We start from the raw sequence: 16,225 nt of genomic DNA, 5'->3' as shown, positions 1-16,225 counted from the left end.
ATCTTTTCAACCCCTTATGCAATACAGGGGCAATCTACTAGCATTTATGTCTCAGAATAATCCAGATACTCCAATATAACTGTACCATTGTCACCCTATTGAAATATTTCCATACAGGGTAACAGCAACTGCATTAAGTTTAAATAGCTTTGGGTGAGGGGAGGATTCTGATAACACTGCAAGTATTTATTTTGATGAGTAACAGGGGATTCTAGGAGTTTCAAAATTCCTCTGAGGCTTCTTCACTTTTGGTGTCTATAAGTTTGCTAGATGTTCTCCTGATGGTTGCTTTGCCCATAAATTAATGTTTATAAAGTTGGAATTAGAATTCTATCAAACTAAACTTGATACAGAGGAAATATATGTAACATTCAAACCAAAGCAAACAATCTAAACTGTAGATGTGTAATACTGGGTAAGAAAAATGACAGTAAGAACTGTGAACATATTTCCCACTACTGTAATAACCACTACCACCTCTATCCTATTGCCAGTTTGCAGCATCATGGACATCAAAGGACTGTATGGTTCCCAAGCATCTGTTCATTCTTTCTCACATCAAAGAAGAGTATTACAGCCCTCAGTCTAAGGGAAGAAAAAAACGATCAGGGCAGGAGGTCTCAGATTTTGAAATGCTTCTGTCTAGGTGCTGATGATACAAAGGGGCTGGAGAGTTTGATCATGATCCATAATATGAAGACCCAATGGTTAGGAAATACCAAAAACAGTGCTTCTGTGATCTTTACATTACCTATGTCCCCATTTTTAAAACATAAATGGAAAGATGAGATAACAATATTCTATGTTCTACGAAAACCTGATGGGTCTATTAGTTTTTCTTTCTGATTTCTCCTCTAAATTCACTGTATTTTCATTTGAATTTTCTCTTCTTTAGCACCACACTCCCTCAGCTTCTCTGTCTGACTCTAAGTCCATCTCAAGCGAAGGAGTATGATTTTTAAGTTTATATGCTACAGAATGAGAAATATTTAGTTAAGGAAAAAAAATGAGACATAAAAAATGGATTTGCCAAAACTTACCATCAGAGGGCACAACAGTACTGCAATAAACAACTCCCAAATTCTGCCAGAAAGAGAGCCTCTGGTGCACCTAGAAGACACAAAAAGATATATTCAGGGTCAGGTGAGAGCAACAAATGTGTGTGTAAGTGATAAATAACTTTTTGATTATTTAAATAACATGTATTCTTTGTAGAAAACTGCTCCATAATGCTGACTAGTTTTTTGTTTTGTTTTTGATCATATTAACTCCATGGATTAACGTAAGGGAAACTGACTTCCATATGATTTAGAGTCTTCATACCCAATAACCTTGTAGGCCTTTCCTTTTAAGTCTATATTTGTGTCACTGAGAAGCATTTTAAGGTCTTCTTCACACAGATCTTGTATGTCCTTTTCCCTAATGTAATGCTTCTTGTACTAACTGTACCAATCTTGTCTGATATTAAGATCATGACCCCTGTGGGGTTTTTTTTGGTTTGTATATGTCTATTGTATCTTTACCTGCCCTCTCATTTTGTTATTCTTTCAGAGTTTTTTTCAAAAATGACTCTAAATAATTTTTTTTGTGATCTAATCTGGGAACCGTTTAATGGGAAAGTTCAGCCTATTTACACTTATTAATATAACATATTTTATCTTTCAGTCATCAAATATGTTATAAAAATTTTATGCTTTCTTTTATTATTGCTCTTTCTTCTTAAAAATAATTTACTAAATAGTTCAGGCTTGCTTTATTTTAGTTATGCATTCATTTCTTCTGATAATATGGAAAGTTTACTTTGGTTTATTGATTTCAGAGTAAAAGTCTAAGTTCTTTTAGGTGCTTTTAAGATCCAGTACTATCAGATATCCTATTATCTCTCAGTCTTCATCTCCTACCCCTTTCTCAATTATTCTGCTTAAGCCCCTCTAGACTCTTTCCTGTTTCTTGTATACACCAGTTATGCTCTTGCTTCAAGACTTCAGCAATAGTTACTTTTGCTTAGAAGTATTATTTCTCCAGGTAACTATCAGGCTTCCCTCACTTTGCTCAAATTTCACTTTCTGAGGGAGGCCTACTCTGGCTACCCAATTTAAAATGTCAGTCCCAGAAATTAAGATGGCAGAGTACTTGGGGGACCCAAAGTTGGTCTCCTCTCTCGAATACAACTACATAGTTATCAAATCATTCTGAATACCTGAAAAATCAATCAGAAATCTGAAAAAATAAATGCTGCAAGTCTACAGGTAGAAAAGAAATCACAGTTTAGGAGGTAGGAGATACAGAGACTTGAATCTGATATACCTAAGGATATGATGAAGGGGTGGGAGCCTGCTTAAGGAAGCTACTGTAAAGTATTATAAGAAGCGGAGAGCAAATTCGGAACTTCTAGAAGTCTGCTACAGTGGGGGACATCCCTGGCTTAAAGGTGCCCAGGTGGCAAAGTGGAATGAAAACCCAGATGTGACAGGATGGTCTCAGGATCCCTGGGATGGCAAGAACAACAGGGGGCAGTGGGGGGCAGAGTTTCCAGGCACAGGAGCAGAGAAGCTGGCTGAAAACAGTGAGTCTAGGTGCAGGCTTTCTATTCTGTATTGCCATAAACTGCAACAACTGGATGATTGTGCAACTGCTTTCCTGGACAGGATCCAGCAAAAGGCAAAAGCCTGGCAAGATCCCCTCCCCAAGAGGAAAGCGTGAATCTGCTATGGGAGTCCTAAAATTTGGGAGTTTTGAAACTCAGTCATATGCCGGAGATAAAAAAGCTTGGTCATAAGATGGGTGGACAGAATTCTGATGGAAACCAGGGAGACAAGAGTGATTGATTGCTTTTTTGTGAGGGTTCACTGAGGAGGAGGGGTGTGAATTTTCACCTCTGGGGCTAGGGAGCAGGGTGCAACCATGTTCATCCAGCCCGTTAGTGCTGAAAGCCTTCAGGGAGCAAAACAGTGCCACCTAGTGGAGTCTGGAGCTCTTATACTGTGCCCTGGCCCCTCTGAATACTGGAGGCACTTCACCAGAGGTAGTCCACCTGACAATCAGCGCAATAGACTCCTCCCCCAGAAGACCACGATGAACAACTCACTTGCACCAAGTTTATTTATCATAGAAGTCTACAAAACTTCAGCTCTTGGGGAAAACAATATATACTATTCTTTGTATTTTTATTTTTTAGTCTTTTAATATTATATTTTCAGTTATTTTCTTATTTTTTCAATTCTTTTTAGATTTTTATATGTATTTTATATATTTTTTGCTTCCTTTCATTGTATATTAATACACATATATATGTATTTATACTCACATTTATATATTCACATATATATGTTTTTCTTTCTTATTTGGGGATCTAGTTTCTTTTAACAAGCAGATCAAAACATACTCAGGATCTTGTTTTGTTTTCTGTTGTTGTGGTTGTTATTCTTCTTCTTTTTTTTTTTTTTTCTGTTTCTTTCTGCTTTTCTTTCCTGGACAAAAATGACGAGATGGAGAAACTCACTCCAAAAGAAAAACCTAGTGGAGTCTGGAGCTGGAATCTGGTGGTAGTACTCACTGCCAGGGATTTAATCAATATGGATACAAGTAATATGTCTCAACTAGAATTTAAAACAATGATTATAAAGACACTAGCTGGGCTTGAAAAAAAGCATAGAAGACACTAGAGAATCCCTTACTCTAGAGTAAAGAAAACTAAAATCTAGTTAAGTCAAAATTAAAAATGCTATTATCAAGATGCAGTCCAAGATGGAGGCCATAAAAAAAAGGATGAACAAAACAGAAGAGTGAATCATTGATATAGAAGATAAGATGATGGAAAATAAGGATGGTAAAAAGAAGAGGGAAAGAAAACTACTAGATCATGAAGGCAGACTTAGGGAATTCAGAGATTCCATAAAGTAAAATAATATATGAATTATAAGAGTCCCAGAAGATGAGGAGCAGGAAAAGAGGCAGAAGGTTTATTTGAACAAATTATAGCTGACAACGTCCCTAATTTGGGAAAGGAAACGGACATTTAAGTCCAAGAGGTCCAGAGAACTCCCCTCAAAATCAACAAAAATAGGTCAACATCTCGACATATATGATAGTGAAGCTTACAAATTACAAAGATAAAATCTTGAAAGCAGTTTGGGACAACAGGTTAGACACATAACCCACAAGGTTAGACACATAAAGCTAGCAGCAGACCTTTACAAAGAGACCTGGCAGGCCAGAAAGGACTGGCATGATATATTTAATGTGATAAATGGGTAAAGTATACAGCCAAGAATACTTTATAGAGCAAGGCTTTCATTTAGAATATAAAGAGAGAGAAAGAGTTTCCAGGATAAACAAATACTGAAGGAATTTGTGAGCACTAAATCAGTCCTGCAAGAAATATTAAAGGTACAGAGAGAGCCCAAAAGTAACAAAGACCAGAAAGAAACAGAGACAATCTACAAGAACAGCTACTTTACTGGTAATACAATGCCACTAAATACATATCCTTCAATTATTACTCTGAATGTAAGTGGACTTAAATGTTCCAATCAAGGGGGATCCCTGGGTGGCACAGCAGTTTGGCGCCTGCCTTTGGCCCAGGGCGCGATCCTGGAGACCCGGGATCGAATCCCACGTCAGGCTCCCGGTGCATGGAGCCTGCTTCTCCCTCTGCCTGCTTCTGTCTCTGCCTCTCTCTCTCTCTCTCTCTCTGTGACTATCATAAATAAATAAAAATTTAAAAAAAAAGAATTATAAAAAAAATGTTCCAATCAAAAGACATAAGGTATCAGAATGGATTAAAAAACAAGACTCACTATATGTTGCTTATCAGAGACTCATTTAGACACAGAGACACCTCTAGATTGAAAGTGAGGGGGTAGAAAATCATTTATCATGCATGCTAATGGACATCAAAAGAATGCTGGAGTAGCCATCCTTATATCAGACAAACTAGATTTTAAACTAAAAACTGTAATAAGAGATAAGGACACTGCATCATAATAAACAGGTCTATCCGACAAGAAGATCTAACAATTGTAAATATTTATGCCCCTGACATGGGAGCAGCCAAATATGTAAACCAATTAATAACAAAAATAAAGAAACCCATTGATGATAATACAATGATAGTAGGGACTTTAATACCCTACTCACTGCAATGGACAAATAATCTAAGCTGAAGATCAACAAGGAAACAGACTTTGAATGACATACTGAACCAGATGGACTTCACAGGTATATTCAGAGCATATCATCCTAATGCAGCAGAATACACATTCTTCTCAAGTGCACATGGCACATTCTCCAGAAGAGATCACATAGTGGGTCACAAATCAGATCCCAACTAGTACAAAAAGATTATGATCATACCATCCATATTTTCAGACCACAATGCTATGAAACTTGAAGTCAACACAAGAAGAAATTTGGAAGGACCACAAATACATGGAGTTTAAAGAACATCCTACAAAAGAATAAATGGGTCAAACAGGAAATTAAAGAATTTTTTAAAATACATGGAAGCAAATGAAAATGAAAACACAACAATTCAAAACTTTTGGAATGAAACAAAGATGGTCCTACGAGGGAAGTATATAGCAGTATAGACAGTTCTTCCTCAATAAGCAGGAAAAACACACAACCTAACCTTATACCAAAAGGAGTTGGAGAAAGAATAGCAAATAAAGCCTAAACTCAGCAGGAGAAGAGAAATAATAAAGATTAGAGAAGAAATCAATAAAATGAAAAACACAGTTGAACACATCAATGAAACAAGGAGCTGGTTCTTTGAAAGAATAAGATTAATAAACCCCTAGCTAGACTTAAAAGAGAAAGGACTAAATTAATAAAATCACGAATGGAGAGGAGAGATCACAACCAACACTGAAGAAATACAAATAATTATAAGAATATATTATGAGCAACTGTATACAAACAAATTATACAACCTGGAAGATATAGATGCATTCCTAGAAATATATAGACTACCACAACTGAAACAGGAAGAAATAGAAAAGCTGAAGAGACATATAACCAGCAAGGAAATTGAAGCAGTCATCAAAAATCTCCCAACAAACAAGAGTCCAGAGCCAGCTAGTCTTGCAGGGGAATTCTACCAGACATTTAAAGAAGAATTAATAACTATTCTTCTGAAACTGTTTAAAAAAATAGAAATGGAAGGAAAACTATCAAACTCATTCTATGAGGCCAGCATTACCATATCCCAAAACCAGACAAAGGCCCCACCAAAAAGGAGAATTACAGACTAATATCCCTGATGAACATGGATGCCAAAATTCTCACCAAGATAGAGCCAATAGGATCCAACACTACATTAAAAGGATTATTCACCATGACTAAGTGGGATTCATTCCTGGGCTGCAGAGGTGGTCCAATATCCACAAATCAATCAATGTGATACACCACATTAATAAAAGAAAGGACAAGAACCATATAATCCTCTCAATAGATGCAGAAAAGGGGCTTGACAACATACAGTATCCTTTCTTGATAAAAACCACCACATGTAGGGATAAAAGGAACATACCTCAACATCATAAGAGCCATATATATGAAAGATCCACAGTGAATATCATCCTCAGCAGGGAAAAGCTGAGAGCTTTTCCTCTAAGATCAGGAATATGACAGGGATGTTTACTATCACCACTGTTGTTCAATATAGTACTAGAAGTCATAGCCTCAGCAATCAGACAACAATAAGGAATGAAAGGCATCCAAATTGGCAAAGGAGCAGTCAAACTTTCACTCTTTATGGACAACATGATACCCTATGTAGAAAACTCAAGGTTCTACCAAAAAATTGCTAGAAGTGATACAGGAATTCAGCAAAGTCCCAAGATATAAAATCATTGCACAGAAGTTAGCTGCATTTCTATACACTAACAATGAAGTAGCAGAAAGAGAAATCAGGAATCAATGTCATTTACAATTGCACCAAAAATCCTAAGATACTTAGGTGCCCAAAGCAATGTACAAATTCAACAGAATCGCTATCAAAATACTAATAGTATTTTTCATGGAGCTAGAACAAACAATCCTAAAATTTGTATGGAACCAGAAAAGACCCTAAATAGCCAAACTTATGTTGCAAAAGAAAATCAAAGCTGGAGGCATCAAATTCTGGATTATTCAAGCTGCATTACAAAGCTGTAATCATCAAGACAGTATAGTACTGGCACAAAACCAGACACATAGATCAATGGAACAGAATAAAGAAACAAGAAATGGACTCTCAACTCTGTGGTCAAATGATCTTTGACAAAACAGGAAAGAATATCCAATGGAGAAAAGAGTCTCTTCAACAAATGGTGTTGAGAAACTTGGACAGTCACATGCAAAAGAATGAAACTGGACCAATTTCTTATACCACACACACACACACAAACCCTCAAAATGGATGAAAGACTTAAATGTGAGATAGGAATCCATCAAAATCCTAGAGGAGAACACAGGAAGTAACCGCTGTGACATTAGTCATAGCAACATCTTGCTGGACACTCTCCAAAAGCAAGAGAAACAAAAGAAAATGAGCTATTGGAATTTCATCAGGATAAAAAGCTTTTGCACAGGAAATAAATAATCCGTAAAACTAAAAGGCAACCTATAGAATAGAAGATACTTGCAAATGACATATCAGATAAAGGGCTAGTATCCAAAATCTATAAAGAACTTATTAAACTCAAAACTCAGAAAACAAAAAATATAGTCAAGAAATGGGCAGAAGACATGAACAGACATTCCTCCAAAGAGGACATACAAATGGCCAACAGACACATGAAAAAATGCTCAACATCAGCATCAGGGAAATACAAATCAAGACCACAATGAGATATCACTTCACACCAGTCAGAATGGCTAAAATTAGCAACTCAGGAAACGACAGATGTTGGCAAGGATATGGGAAAGGGGAACCCTCATACAGTATTAGTGGAATTGCAAGCTGGTGCAGCCACTCTGGAAAACAGAATGGAGGTTCCTCAGTTAAAAACAGAACTACCCTATGACCCACCAATTGCACTACTAGGTATTTATCCAAAAGATACAAACATAGTGATTGGAAGGGGCACATGCACCTTGATGTTTATAGCAGCAATGTCCACAATAGCCAAACTATGTAAAGAGCCCAGATGTCCATTAACAGATGAATGGATGAAGATGTGGTATACTGAGGCGCCTGGGTGGTTGAGTCATTAGCGTCTGACTTTGGCTTAGGTCATGATCTAAAGGTCCTGGGATGGAGCTCCACATCAAGCGTCCCACTCAGCAAGGAGTCTGCTTTGCCCTCTGCCCCTGCCCCATTCATGCTTGGTCATGCTCTCTCTCAAATAAAAATCGTAAAGAAAAAAACAAAACAAAACATAACAAGATGTGGTATTTACTCAGCTATCAAAAAGAATGAAATCTTGTCATTTGCAATGACATAAACAGAACTAGAGGGTATTATGCTAAGCAAAATAAGTCAGAGAAAAACACCATATGATTTCATTCATATGTGGAATTTAAGAAACAAAACAGATGAACATAAGGGAAAGGAAGGAAAAATCAAATAAGATAAAAACAGAGAGGGAGACAAACCACAAGAGACTCTTAACTAAAGGAAACCATCTGAGAGTTTCCTATAGTTAAGGGAAACCCCTGAGCTAAAAGGGAAGTAGGTGGGGGGGATGGGGTAATTGGGTGATGGGCATTAAGGAGAGCACTTGTTGTTATGTGCAACTGATGAATCACTAAATTCTACTCCTGAAACTAATAATACACTATGTGGTAACTAAATTGAATTTAAATTCAAAAAATTTTTTAAATGTCAACCCTAACAATTGGTACTGCTGATATATATATTTATATATTTCCCACCTCTGTTGTGAGCAGTGATGAATTTAACTATGCCCTAAAAAAAAAAAAAGATTTTATTTATTTATTTTAGAGAGAGAATGAGCATGAGTGGGGAGAGGGGGAGAGGGAGTGGAAGAGAGAGAATCCCAAGCAGACTCCTCACTGAACATGAAGCCTGATGTGGGGCTTGATCTAATGACCCTGAGAACATAACCTGAGCCAAAATCAAAAGTTGGATGCTTAATTAACTGAGCCACTCAGGTGCCCTGAATTATGCCTCTTTTTTTCCGCCCCACTACTATACAGTTTAGTTTATATTATTTCTTAGTGCTTACCTATTTATCATCTAATTATCTATTACCTATTTATCTATCATCATCTATATCATGTATTATCATCACTCACACCCTCTTTTACTGGATTTATTGATTTTAAACATCTTTTGTTAGTGTGTTACACATCATAAGGTTTATACCACTTTATGTCACTTTTGTCCTCACTTTTCCAACTTTTGTTAGTTATATCAATACTGCCTTGTCAAGGTTTTAAACATTCATATTTGCTCTATAAAACCCTATGTAGGGGCACCTGGGTGGCTCAGTGGTAGAGCATCTGCCTTTTGGCTCAGGTCCTGATCCTGGGATTGAGTCCCCCATCAGGCTCCCTACTGGGAACCTATTTCTCCCTCTGTCTATGTCTCTGCCTCTCTCTAAATAAATAAATAAATGAATAAATAAATAAAATCTAAAACAAAAACAAAAAAACAAAATCCTAATCTAATCTACATATTTATTCTAGTCTTAATTTTATGGATCCAATGGACTTGATGCTCACTTAACCACTGTGTTAACTATAGTTTCTCCTTTCACATGTTGGGGTCTGAACTCCATCCTATAGAAGTAGGACTCATCAGAATAAAATTTCTCTGGAATTTGGCATGTTAGAAAATCCTTGCCTTTATACTGAAAGATTATTTGGATTGGCATACAATTCCTAAATAAATATTTGAGGAAAGTATTAGGTAAAGTGCTAGTATTGAATGTTGCGTTGGAGAAGACTGAGGTCAGCTACTTCTTTTGGAGAACTGAGCTCTCAGCTTTTGGGGCTCTGGAGCCATACATAACGTCTCTCAGAATCTTCTCACACACACCTATTTGACCTTCACTGGATCTGGAAGCATTTCTTCATATATCAAGCTTTAGGATCTCTCTGGCTGTGCTGAAGATGGAGCTTATTTTCTTATTCACTTTCTTATTTTAAGGTTATTTCAAGAGAAGGGGAAAAGTGCTGCCTTTATCAGGCCATTACTTATTTAAATAGTAACTCTCTAATGTGAACATTTCAAAACATACAAAGAAGTAAAGAGCACAGTGTGATGAAGTAAAGAGCACCGGGTGATCTTCCAGGTACCATCACCTACTCCTATATTTACCAACATTTTATCAAATTTGTTTCATCTATATCCACTTAGTTTTTTACCTGTAGAATAACTTAAAGGAAATTCCAACCAGCATATTGCATTACCTGAAATTATTTCTACACACATCTACTAGACCATTTTAAAATAGGATTTAAAATCTGTGATTTTACAAGGTATCCTTAAAAGTAAAAAATGTTTTTGTGGGGCAAAGAATTGCTTAAACACATGGTTGTTTATGAGTATTATTTGTTAGGATGCCATAGAACATAGGTTGGCAGGCAAAACAACTGCTTTTGTAAATAAAGTTGTATGGAACACAACCAAACCCATTTATTTACTTCCTGTCTAGAGTAAGTCATCAGTCATTTACTTTCTCACTACAATGGCTGAGTAACTGAGTAACTGTAGCAGTGTTGAGTAGTTACAACAGAGACTATATGGCCCAGAAAGTGTAAAATATTTACCCTTGGGCCTTCAAGAAAATGTTTGTTGACCCTTGCTGTAGAATGCTACCTCTGTAGTTTGAGATAAATCACTTTCCCAAAGTCCTTCCCAGTCACTTCTATAATGATACTGGTAATTATAAAATATTACTTATTAAATGTTCACTAACACACATATAGGTCCTTTCCTTTCTTTAAACCTTCTAATACCATAGAGTCTAATAGACCAGTAGAAACAGAAATGATTTTGCTCTTGTCATTTTTTTTTTTTTTGAAACGGAGCAACAATAACAACAAACCAACAAAACCCAAACAAGACAAAATGAAGGAGAGAAATGTACATGCTGGAGAGCAAAGAAGCAGTTATTCTAAACTGTCTTCCATTACTCCCCCAGATTCAATATATTTCACTGTTAGTTTATATTCTTTTTTTTTTTTTTAAGATTTTATTTATTTGAGATTAAGAGCGAGTGAGCAAGACAGCATGAGCAGGGGGAGCAGGAGAGGGCAAAGCAGGCTCCCCACTGAGCAGGAAGCTGGCTCTGGGGCTCAGTCCCAGGACCTTGGATCCTGACTTGAGCCAAAGGCAGATGCTTAACTAACTGAGCTACCCAGGCAACCCTTAATTGTATATTCTTAACAAAACACAAGAAGATAGAAAGCTTTTAATAAATTCTTATCTGATGCTTGAAGTTAAAAAATCTCAAGTTAAAAAAAAGGAAAACATGGGACGCCTGGGTGGCTCAGTGGTTGGGCACCTGCCTTCGGCTCAGGTTGTGATCCTGGGATCCAGGATTGAATCCCTCATTGGGCTTCCTACAAGGAGCCTGCTTCTCCCTCTGCCTATGCCTCTGCCTCTTTCTCTCAGTCCGTGTCTCTAATGAATGAATAAATAAATAAAATCTTAAAAAAAAAAAGGAAAACATTCAGGCAAATGGCATGTATTTATTCACACATTTAAATTTCATAGGCAAACATGAAGATTAAGGTTAAGAAAGCAAATATTCAAATGTGCAGAAATCATAAGAGTAAAATCTCTAGTAATATCAATGCCAAATGAACAAGGTGATTTGGTGTCTGATTCCTTGAAAAAACAAGTTTATACTTTTGGTACAAAAGAGTCCACGGGCACCTGGGTGCCTCAGGTGGTTGAGCATCAGACTCTTGATTTCAGCTCAGGTCATGATCTCAGGGTCCTGGGATCAAGCCCAGCATTGGGCTCCATGCTCAGTGGGGAGCCTGCTTGAGAATTTCTCTCCCTCTCCTCTGCCCCTCCCCTTACTCATGCTCTTCCTCTCTCTCTAAAATAGATGTATAAATCTTTTTAAAAATAGCCCATATATTTTTCTTGTTCCTTTTTAAAAAGTAATCTCTATACCCAACATGGGGTTCAAACTCACAACCCCAAGATCAAGAGTTGCATGCTCTACCAACTGAGTCAGCCAGGTGCCCTGATTGTCCACATCCTTGATAAATAATTTGGAGTATTTCTGGGAAAAACAAGGGCTTATAGTTAAAGTATAAAATCTGCTCTGGTATTACAACCATTTCTTAAATCTTAACTGCAGACAAAGAAAAATGCTAGCATTATCAAGTTCGAGTCAGTCTACAAAACATCGTTACTTAATTTTCCCAAGTCATAAAATTCAAGCTAATAAAAAATCAAATTTAAGCATTATAAAAAGACATTTCATGCCCTCAGAGCAAATTATTAAACGTAAGTCAAAGCTTACTTTAAAATTCTTTACTACTATCATCAATTATGCAACTTCCCCTACACTCACCTTTCATTGTTCAGAAGAGCAAACTCAGCAACATATTTCTGTCAGCAACTTGGGAAGAATGTCAAGTCTAAATAACCTGTCAATACCCTCAGAATATTAATTGCCATTTAGACACTAGACCATCTAAGTTAAAACAGAAGAAAGGGAAGGAGGAGAAAGGAATATAGAAAAGAAAGAAAAAGGCAGTTCCCTATTTGCGCAATTCCATCTATTTAAAAAAATCTTAGATTAACACTGTAAAACTATTTCATTTGATCTCAAGCAAATGTTAAAAAGAAAACCAGAGGCCCAGAATGGCACCACTTAAGTTGAGTCCCCAAACCAGGGCTTTATAATAAACCCAACTGCAGTTTCAACCTCCCCCAGAAATGTAGACTTAATTGGTCATCAAGAAATTTCTAATGGGTGCCACCAAGTCTGCCACCAGGGCCCTCTCCATTCCCAAAGTAAGATGAGATAGTCTGTTATAAGACACTCTGCTCTTCCCTCTAAGGGAACAGTCTTTTCATTTTGCTAATAACTTTCCTGCTCAGTCTCCTTCTTATAAAAACCTTCCATTTTGTACAACTCCTTGGGGTTCCCCCCGTACTTGCTATATGGGATGTGACCCGATTCATGACTTGTTTAATAAAGACAATTAGATCTTCAAACCCACTCAGCTGAATTGTGATTTTTAACACAAGACAAACTTATAATAGCTTCTACAATTTGGCATCAGTTTTATCTATATCCTCTATATAATACAATTGTTGAAGCATCCCTTCTTTGATAACTTTTCCTACTTCAACTCTAACAATATACTGAAATAAGCACCAAGACTGTAACTCCTCAAGATATGATATATGGGAAAACACCAAAAGACTTGGGCCCAGTTCCAATTCACTATCTTCAATTTCTACCCTTAAGTCTTGGTATTTTCATTTGTTAAATTAACAACAGCAATGACAACAAAATTGATGATTTCACAAGGCTGATTTCATTTAAGGATAAGTGATAATATGAATGTGACAACATTTGAATGACTAATGTCTTACTAAAATGTAAGATATTTAGAAATATAAACTCAAAATAATCTTAAATCTCCTTAAAAGACTGACTGAAAAGAATTTAGTTAGTATAATGTATTTTGACTACCTGTAAACTACCTCTAAACAAGGACATATTATACAACCTAAACACCTTATTATGTTAAAGGTAGAAATCTAAGGTAAGATTTTAGAAGAGAATCTCTTAAGGTAAACCATAAAAAATATTTAAAGGGTTAGACTAAATATAGGGTCTATTTTAATCTTCTTTCAATAACTCACCAAGGACACAAAGTTTCTTATGCAGTGAAAGTGGCATTAATATTTTTTGAGTTAAATTATATTACAGTTTAACATTAGAAAATTATTTTCTCCTTGAAAATAATTAAGTTACCACATTTTATTATAACATAGGCAACATTTCCTCCACTAGAATATATTGTTACTTTATAATGGAAGTCATGGTTCAATTGATATACCTTTGATTTCCTAGAGAATTTCGTATCTATACAACAAGGCAATATGAAGCTTTTTTTTTTGGAAGGACTTTTTGTCGCATGTAGTCAACATCAATTTTTGAATTAGGGAATTAAATCTAGCTCCTAAATTATCAAGAAGTTTATTTAAACATTAATACTTGTCCATTGATGTGGGGCATAAAGGATATATATCAATTAAATTTCCTTACAACTTACAGCCTGTTGACAAGTACTTGCAATGGGCAGAGTGACCTTCCTCTAGGAACTCAACTGCCTTGATGTTAATACTTTGCCAAGGGCAAAAGGCAACCTTAGCTTAACAATAGCCCAGGATCCTAGAAGTTTCCTTTAACATATAAAAATACCTTTGGAATTTCTTTTATCTCCACACCTCCCCCCTCACCTAAGCATACAAGGCAAGACCTTAGCCATAATATTCAGCACCACTGCTGATCTAGCAATAGATTAAAATGATCAGAGCACTCAAACCTTAACTGAAACTAGTTGTACATATTATTCAACATAATATAAACTGATGAAAGGTCATTTTTTTAATTTTTTAAAAAAGATTTTATTTATTTATTCATGAGAGAGAGAGAGAGAGAGAGAGAGAGAGAGAGGCAGAGACACAGGCAGAGGGAGAAACAGGCTCCATGCAGGGAGCCCGATGTGGGACTTGATCCTGGGACTCCAGGATCATGCCCTGGGCCTAAGGCAGGTGCTAAACCGCTGAGCCACCCAGGGATCCCCTGAAAGGTCATTTTTAATCCTAATAAACATAAATATTCATCCACTTAACTGTATCAAGAAATGCTCATTAAAGCCAATTCTCTTATATTAGGTCTTAAAATTAATAACTAGATTTTAAGACTTAAAAGATTAGTGATATTTCTGGCATGAATTAACTTCATTGATATACAATGTTTCTATTTTAGATTTGGTATTACTGCAAAATTACAACATATAGTTTATATTATGCAAGAAACAGAGCCCAATATCTGCTATAATTCCATTGTATAGTCGAGATCCCTAGTATTTGAGGTAATCCTACACCTGTATTTTGGTATGTGTTTATAGGTTAACCACCCTAATGGTTGCTACATTTTCCTTAATGGATGCACTTTTACTCCCTTGGGTCTCATGACAAATATGTTAATGATACCACAGTGAGGAATTCTGTTTTTTCTTAAGTGACAACCTTCCTTTCCCACAGTGAACTGGAAAGCTCTTTTCTACCTTGTTCCTTTCTTTCTATTTATTAAGAACCTACATTCACACGCAAAAATAAAATGTTGGGATGCCTGGGTGGCTCAGCAGTTGGGCATCTGCCTTGGGCTCAGGGCGTGATCCTGGAGTCCCACATCTGGTTCCCTGCATGGAGCCTGCTTCAGTCTCTGTCTCTGTCTCTGTCTCCCATGAATAAATAAAGTCTTTAAGAAAAAAAAAAAAAGAAAGAAAAGAAAATGTTGGCCTCTTTATACTACCTTATTTGGGTTTTTAAACAACTATTATTTTTATCCAACATTTGAATTATAAGACTTTTCAAACATGCAGCAAAATTGAAAAGATTTTACTGAGTTAAATTATATTACGGTTTAACAATTAGCTCATAATTTTACACCCTTTATAACCACCTTCACCTAGATTCAATATTATCAGGTTATCTATCCATTCCTTCAAATTTTACAAAAATTTTTAATTCTTATAGTTTTTCATTTTTAAATGCATTACCTTTTCCAACTCGATTTCCTTTACAACTCTCCGGCACTGTTCTCAGATTTTTGTCATTACCTGTTTTCACTTGTAATATTGTATTCTAAATGTCTATTTAGATGCCTGCTTCCCCTTCAGAGTAACAATCACCCTGAAGACTGCTTTCATTTCTTTATATTTTGGAGCCCACCCCACCCCTAGACCCTAGGAGAAAATAGAAGCTTACTAAGCTTTGTGTTGTCTTCTTCTTTTTCTTCATATCTCAATATCTTTGGCAAGTTTTACAACTTTGCTTTGTGTCCAGGTTTTCCTCTCTTGGAAATTGTTACTAACTTTTCTTTTACTGCTAAACTACCCTGAGAAATAAGGAAGTAATTATGATTTCTATAAGCATTTTGGTAGATATTCAGAGTGTAAATTTCTTCATGTATATATTAAATATCTACTTTATTTTAGCTACTGTCATTGCATAAATATATTCCATGCTGTATTGGGATGGCCATTAAACTGCTAATCATTGTTT

General features: G+C 36.1%; 1 protein-coding gene across 2 annotated transcripts in view; it reads right to left on the bottom strand.

Moving 5' to 3' along the window:
• The window catches only part of MCU (mitochondrial calcium uniporter), a 197,749-nt gene that overhangs the window by 38,743 nt on the left and 142,781 nt on the right, over positions 1-16,225 (bottom strand). For both annotated transcript variants that reach the window (XM_026004316.2, XM_026004325.2), the window contains exon 2: positions 1,041-1,110. In XM_026004316.2, coding sequence (XP_025860101.1) covers positions 1,041-1,110 — 70 coding nt within the window. The remainder of the gene's footprint in view (positions 1-1,040; positions 1,111-16,225) is intronic.

The sequence above is a fragment of the Vulpes vulpes genome, chromosome 4, assembly GCF_048418805.1.
Source record: "Vulpes vulpes isolate BD-2025 chromosome 4, VulVul3, whole genome shotgun sequence".
Lineage (NCBI taxonomy): Eukaryota > Metazoa > Chordata > Mammalia > Carnivora > Canidae > Vulpes > Vulpes vulpes.
The sequence above is the reverse complement of the archived record's forward strand: the minus strand, read 5'-3'. Positions and strand labels throughout refer to the sequence as shown.